At 31.7% G+C, this 8252-nt stretch overlaps 1 protein-coding gene across 1 annotated transcript; it reads left to right on the top strand.

Moving 5' to 3' along the window:
• The first annotated feature begins 1365 nt into the window (after positions 1–1365).
• Positions 1366–4443, top strand: LOC111381121 (LOB domain-containing protein 18-like). Its single transcript, XM_023004862.1, has 2 exons — positions 1366–1979; positions 3969–4443. The coding sequence occupies exons 1-2, from the start codon at positions 1647–1649 to the stop codon at positions 4344–4346; spliced, it is 711 nt and encodes a 236-aa protein (XP_022860630.1). The 5' UTR covers positions 1366–1646; the 3' UTR covers positions 4347–4443.
• Positions 4444–8252: the final 3809 nt, after the last annotated feature.

Here is an 8252-nt window from a genome sequence, read left to right as displayed (position 1 = left end):
GTCATCAAAAATTTTTTATCAAAATTTATTAAAATTTTATTTTTATCAAAACATGGACTTATTTAGATAACTTAAAGCATTTTCAAGAAATTTTCTATTTTTAAAGAGCATATATCATGGATTGCAGAAGTTTTCAACCATACATTTCATCAGTTTTTATCAAAATCTACTAAAAATGTGATTTTATTCCCCATCAGACTCCAAATCTTCATAGGCTAGTATATAATACTCCGTGCAACTTATGAGTCCAAAAGGGCTCTCAAATTGTCACTCAATCTCAAATCCATCAAGGTTCATAAAGTATCACACGCTACAAAAAGGGATGAAAGAAGGCACGTATATATCTTTCTCTAGGATTGAAATTTTACGCTGACTAAAATTCTCGAAATCTTAAGTGAGTATTTTAGGAGTCATTAAGGATATTATAAATAAATAAGAAAATCCCTATTGATATACGAAATGAAATGGTGTTTAGAGTCCAACATAAGATCAATCGCTATATATACTATGCCCCTGTTTGAGCCCTATTTTGAGAAAAAAAATGCATTTTTAAATATTGTATTGATAGAAAATGAATGATTAAAAAATAAGAAAAAGTTTTGAATTTGCGTGTACTATCATTTTATTGAAGAATGTGTAGTTGAAATGATGTCAAAATGATATTTAATAATACATATTTTTCCAAAAAATAGGGGTCATGCAAGGGCTATAAAAAAATTCATCGGTAGCAACGATATATAATTTAATATATTGAAGAATGTGTGGTTGAAATGATATCAAATTACTGTTGAAGAATGTATTTTTTTGAAAAAATGTGGCTCAAACAGGGCCCATATGTGAAAAACAAGACTTCTTTTTCCCATTAATGAATAAAACTAAAATTAACCTAAATCTTTGAATATTTTTGAAAAAATCTTTGAACTGAATTACTATATTATGACTCTATTTGATCCACATTTTTTCTAAAAAAATACATTATTAAACAATGATTTGACATTATTTCAATCTGATATTTTTTAATAAAATAATATTATACACAAATCTAATTTTTTTAATTTTTTAATCACATATTTTTTATCAATATACTATTCAAAAATACATTCTTTTGAAAATAATCTATCTACCTCTAGAAATAGTTTCCATCAAATGTAATGATGTGTTAGAGAGAGTCATTTTCGACGTCAAAAGATAATGAGAGAAAGAGATGGAAACTTGGCGTCTTTTGTCCTCTACGCAGCTTAAATCCCGCAGCAAGCCTAATCTACTCACTCTCATTGACACGTTTCAACTTCTCATAATGTCTGTCTCTCTCTATCTCTCTCTATATATGTGTATGTATAGGTGTGTGTATAAATATACATTTCCTTAAAGAAAACATGAGGTTTGCTAGCAAAATTCACGAGATGAAGGAAGATAAATTAAGGGTTTATCTCATGTTTGCTTCACGCAAGGAGCTATATGGGGTTTGCTTCATTGCGTGGCTTCAAAGACTTCATTTTTAGAGTTTATCCCCAACCCACCATACTCCACCCCACCTCCCCAAACACAAATATCACCAAACCCTAAAAAACCCATCCTCTCTTTCCCTTCAGAAAAACTGTATTTGTGTGATGTTTTCCGTGCCATCGAGGTAAATCTACAAGAAAATGAGTGGAAACCCTAGTGGAAGTAACAACGGCGGTGGAGGCAGCAGCAGTGGAAGCAGTGGCGGTGGCAGTCCATGTGGGGCATGCAAGTTCTTGAGGAGGAAGTGTGTAGCTGGATGCATATTTGCACCATATTTTGATTCGGAACAAGGCGCAGCACACTTTGCAGCTGTCCATAAAGTGTTTGGAGCCAGCAATGTGTCGAAGCTTCTTCTGCATGTTCCGGCAAATAAGCGGCTCGAAGCGGTGGTTACGATATGTTACGAGGCTCAGGCGAGGCTTCGAGATCCCGTCTACGGCTGTGTTTCCCACATTTTCGCCCTTCAACAACAGGTAAATATATATACTCCTATTTTTTGGTAGCTTGTATCGTAAATTAGTTAAAATCTTGTTTATTAAAATAACCAATCAAGTCTAGTAATCTACGGTGCACTCGACCATACTTTTCGGGCTGATCTTAGACCTTGACTAGTCATCCGTCTAGCGAAAAGACTAAAATGTCCCTAACATGATTAGTGGCTTATTCATGGTTTATCCTTAAAAATATGTCCTATCATGGTTGGTGAACTAAGAATATATAATCCCTCTCCTTCGGTTACAAACTTTCTGTTGCTTCCTGCTTTATCCTCTTACCAGCTGAACTCAAGAATGGTGATTATATACATTTGCATATATATGAAAGTATTTTCTTCTTTATTTTCTGTGCATGCACTATAAATTATTAAAAGATTTTTCCTTTCGGATTCATTTTTTCCCCCTTCCCAGACGATAATAAAATATATATTCCCGAATTTGTCAAACAAAACAATAATCTGTCACAGCAGATTGTCAACTTCGCAATAATTCTTCTCTAGCTAAAAAGAAACATAGACAATGTTTGGAAGCTGTGTATATTATATTAGTCTGATTAAGCTGTCATTGAGTAGGTTTGAAGGTTTGAGTTGGCTTATGTACCTTGGATGTGGCTCTAGGGATCATATTTACATATTATTATTATAAGAATAAAAATATGAATTTGTAAATATTTTATCGACTTTTCAACAAGTCGAATTTCAACTTCTACCACACATTTTATCGGATCTACAAATTTTATCAATTTTAATTCATTTGCTTATGTAGGTTTGACCCGTCTTTGACTCTGCTTTCTTGTGACTCCCTATGAGCTGTTTTACTATCCTACTTTTTGGAGGGTCGGCGGGACATGGGGATTCTAGGGTTTTTCGGAACTTAAACTTAACATTTTATCAACTTTTATAAAAAAAAATAATGTTACATCTTTTATAAAAAACTATCAAACGACCTTAAAGAAGATTGAGGAATGGAGGAATTAAATTCCATTCGGTCTAAATTAAAATCAGTTTTTCAGTAAATTTTGATAAAAATGGATGACACGTATAATCGAAGATTTTAATTTGATTTCAATATGCACAAAATATGGGCTAAACGTGGACCATGATGTGGTGCATTGGGGGAACAGTTTAGTGGTTTGCTGAAATCTATGAACTTGATGGATTTGATTAACGTAGGATGTGGTCTGTGGTCATTACACTTTTTTCTGTGCAAATTCTATGATTTTGCTGATATTGAGGATATGGTCTGTCATTCTGGGCTCCTCGGTTCAGCACATTATACTATTCAAAAACTATTGCCTCCTGTTTACAAGAAATCACCATTTTTTTTTTTTTTTCAACTAATGAAAAATGAGAACAAAATTGCCTCATTTTAAGGCCGGGAGCACGGGAGAGGAAAAAAGAAGATATCACACTCTTCATGAGATCAAACTTCAAGTGCAGAATCTCTATATTCGTTGTTTGATTTGGTTAAAAATCAGATTTTAGTATATTTTAATAAAGTTGATGAAGTGTGTGGTTGAAAAGTTGATTAAAGTTATGATTTCCATAAAATGTATGATTGGAAATGTATTTGAGAAAAATGAGTTTAAAAAAATTGGGACCACAGATGGTAGAAATTGTTATTGAGTTGACAAACGAGACGAAATGGTTCTACTAGCTTCAAAATTAACGTCGATTACTTAAACCAATAGCAATGATGTGACTACCGATTTAACTTCGATAAATTAGATTGAGATTCTTGGTTGTTAGAAGTATATTATTTTTTATTAATTTGCAATTTGTAATTTTGGGTTTACATCAAATTCAAATTAAATGGGATTTTTTAAGTAGGGATTTATTTATTTATTTTTTTTTTTGAAAAAAAGAAAAATGAAAAAAAAAGGCTTATGGTTCATTAGTTAATAATTAAACATATATATTTAACAACTATTTATAAGTGCTCAATTCTTTTTGGGCATTGGCGTTGCAGGTGGTGAATCTGCAGGCAGAGCTCTCTTACTTAAAAGCTCATCTGGCGGCGCTGGAGCTCCCAACACCACTACCGCCACCTCCAACACTGCCGCAGCCACTATTAATACCATCCGCAACCCTATCTATGTTCGACTTGCCTACAGCGCCACCAACCTATGATTTTTCATCACTATTTGATCCAATGGTGACAATGCCGTCAAGGCAAATTGATCATCATCTGCTGGGTGCCACCAGAGCTCCGCCCGAGATATCATCATCGGCTGGTGGCGGAGGTGGAGGTGATCTTCAAGAACTGGCTCGTGAACTACTGTACAGGTGTGGACCTCCAACTGTTGAAGCTTCATCTTTGCCAAACCCCTCTAAAGACAACTTATAACTATGGTTATAAATTATAATATTTGCCAGGTCGAATTGAAATACTAACTCAACCATATGTTAGTTTATATGAATGTCAAGGATTTTGTATGGTTGAATTACTCGTTTACTCTTAATTAATTTATTATCTTGAATTAGCACAAAATTTATACATCTCTTTAAATTAAGGAAAACAAAATAATCTCATAAGAAAATATTGAAAGTCATTCAAAATTTAGATTTTATATAAACAAACATTTTTGTTTATTTAATAATCTACGATAATGTTACGCATGTGCAAAATAAGATATAAACAATTAATTTTGTCTCTGAGTGTTAGGTTCATGGAAATTACATCTCGATGAGTTTTGTTTGTGAGAAATTAGAAATTTTTTCACAATGGTCTTTAGTATTATTTTTGGGAAAAAAATGTATAGGTGTAGTGCCTCTACACTGCACAAAAACCAGCAAGTAGGTTCACAATCTATTGTTGGTTCCAAATTTCCTCGATATTTTACTTTTATAGAAGCTCGATCATCATTAGATGGGGTCACTTATTTACACGATGAAATGTCATTTATTTATTTTTGTTAAAGGGGCAATAGACCTCATTTTGATTTGTAGGTATTTTCGGTCCCAATAGTAAACAAAATAATAAAAAAAATTGCAAGAACACCAAATATTTTTCGCCCTTAGGCCCAGATGTTCACCCACAAAGGGCTAATCACCACGTTGAGTATCCACTTTAAGTGGTTATCGCTCCAATCCACTAGAACCAGCAAAAATATCAAGTGTTTAAGGATTACAAACAATAGATCTTAAAAGATCTAGCTCTCAGACTCTGTAAAGTTTCGGATTCTCACTCACACAGATTACACCAAAATAATCAGTACCAAACACTCAATCAGTAAGTAGAATCATCACACAAATACTGTAATCTATACTAGATCTCACCAAGAACACCTAGGAACCAAGAGATTATAGACAAAAACCAAGAGTTTTCAAGAAGAGACGAACAGAGAACGAAGACCCACAAAGAACCCTAGAAGTCTCTCGAATGAATGAGGCAAGTGAAGAGTTTAGGGCAAGGTAAATGAAAAATCATTTGCATTCAGCAGTTCAGCCGACTCCACCTGGCATCATCTGATCCATTCAATTAATACAACTAAAGTCGCATTTACAAGAGAAACACGAGACTGCACAAGTGAGGGCAAACCGGGTCACATTCAGTTAAAAAGGCCACTCCTTTTTGGGCTGCATCATTGGGCTCCAACAAATGTCGAGCATAACATCCAACATGATTCAAATAAAAAGCAAAAAACAAAAGAAAAGTAATTGGAAATGAGAAGAAGAGGAAAAACAGAAAAACATAGGTTGACTGGGACTAAATAGACAAAAACAATCCAACATGGGACTAATTTTAGTGTGAATCTTGTAAATGAGTTGGTATAGACTACTCTTCTCTTCTCTATTCATTTTTTACTATAATTAGGTGATGTCCAAAATGGATAGAAACTATACAATAAGGACTAATTTGCTATGAAAAATAAATTTGGAGCTAATTGTTAAATCTCAAGTAACTTTCTCTAAACTAAAAGTTGAATTACTTTTATCCCGCCTGTGAAATGCTTATCAAAGGACTTTGCAGTTTAAACAATGAGTACAACATTATACCCATGTTTTGTATCACATAATCGTAGATAAGAATAAGAGATGAATTCTCAGAGGGAGTCTGATATGAGAATAATTACGTGCTTTATGTGCATCATTGCAAGAAAGCATAAATTTATGCTATAAGATGAAGTCTTTCAATTCTCTCTTTTCTATATTTATTTTTTTCTTGTTCGAGATAAAGGATAAAATATATACTTTTTTTATTGTAAATATTGAATGGAAAACATCTTTCCCCATTAATTTCTCTTTGTTTTCAAGTTTTCCTTCCAAATCAAAGACACGAATAAAAAGTTATTCCTCGGTCAAAATAGAAAAAAAAAAAAAAAAAAACTATGGTGCTTAAAGCAAGTAAGATTGAGGATGTCAACTGCAATTTTTAGCCAAATTATTTTTGCACGTTTATTTTAATTTATAAGTTAAAGCACCGTTTGATTCAACTAAAAATTTGAATTAAAATATAAATCAAAGTCAACACTTATTTTAGCCAAATTATTTTTACACGTTTATTTTAATTTGTAAGTTAAAGCACCGCTTGATTCAACTAAAACTTTGAATTAAAATGTAAATCAAAATCAACAATTAATTATAATAACATATTTTATGAAATTCACAACTTTTCAATTACACATTCCTTTAATTTTTATCAAAATTTATTAAATTTTTTTTTTAATCTAAACCAAATAGGGGCTAAGTGTTATCTTTTAATTATATGTAAAAGTTTTTTTTTTGAATAATATTTAAAGTTACTTTAAAATAAAAATTACTTATTTCAAAGATAAAGAGATAATTTTTTTTTCAAAGAAAAATTTGCAATAAAATGTGTATCATAAAACTACTAGCTCCATTAAAAATAGGTTTTGAGGAAAAATATATTTTTAAATAGTGATTTTTTGGAGAATATGTAGTAAAAAAATAAGAAAAAGTTTTAGATTTATAAGTAATATTATTTTATTAATGAAGAATGTGATTGAAAATAAGATAGAGAAAAATGCAGTTTCAAAAAATAATTTTGTTAGTTGTATATCACTTTTTATCACCTTATTGACAAAAAAATGTGTTTACAAAACTTTATTGGATGAAAAATAATTTTTTTAATGTCCAATCATTCTATCAAAGAAGCTATCAAATAGGATGTACGTCAAGTATGATTGTTAAAAAAAAAATGGAGCCCCAACAAGGGCAAGAGCTCATTATTTTAAAACTTATTTTCCTTCAAACTTATTTTTTTACCATACATTATCTCAATAAAATAATATACATGTAAGCTTAAAATTTTTTCCCACTTTTAACCATACAATCTTCAAAAATAAAAATCAATTTTACAAAATTTATTTTTCAACAAAATGGAGCTCAAAGAAAGGCATATATGTTTTTAAGTAATTTCTTAATGCTTAGTCAGACACGCTTAAATCTCATTTAATCCAATATTAATCAGTAACTAATGGAGATGGTTTTGTTGATTTACAGGAGTTCTTGAATGCCATAGAACTTGATAATGATGCCATTGGTATTAATATAATGAGCGCTTTTAGTGTATTTGATGCTGATAAAAAATGGGTTAATTTCCGCTAAGGATTTGCATATGGTTTTAACATTCATGGATGTGCAGTCTTAGAGACTGCCATCTAAAGATCAAAGGGGTAGATAAAGATGGTGATAGATTTGTAAATTTTGAAGAATTTAAATTAATGACGAGTGAAAGATGCAATGTTTGATATCTTTTGTCGATGATTCAATTAAATAAATAAATAATTGCGTTCAGTATTGCATAAGTATGAAAAAACATCCGAGTTCAAGTCTTATTTTCATCTCCATATAAAATTGTCCACATGTAAGGGATAAAATGTGTTGAAGACACAATTTAAGTAAATCTACTATATACCTCTTAAAAGAGGGACTTTGATTCTACTATTCATTTATGTCACATAGCTTTTCACACTGTATTCAATTTATCCGGTTGTGTTACAGTAATATATTCCTGTGACACGCTTTCTTCTCTGGACCACACATATGCTTGCGTTTGAGCCCCGTTTTAGTTCATTTTTCTACATTTTCCAACCTTTTTGAACGCTTGTCTTTGTCAGTCAATATTCAATTGGAAGGTTGCCTGCATACAATTGGCCCATAGGACCCAACGGCCTACAACTATTGATTGTAGAAAATGGAGTAGAGAGGCTTTGAACATTGCCTTTGCCACTGTAAGAGGGAACGCTTATGTTGGATGGACCTAATGAACTTCTGGAAAATTTTGAAG

Source organism: Olea europaea, unplaced genomic scaffold (genome assembly GCF_002742605.1).
Source record: "Olea europaea var. sylvestris unplaced genomic scaffold, O_europaea_v1 scaffold2259, whole genome shotgun sequence".
Lineage (NCBI taxonomy): Eukaryota > Viridiplantae > Streptophyta > Magnoliopsida > Lamiales > Oleaceae > Olea > Olea europaea.
The sequence above is the reverse complement of the archived record's forward strand: the minus strand, read 5'-3'. Positions and strand labels throughout refer to the sequence as shown.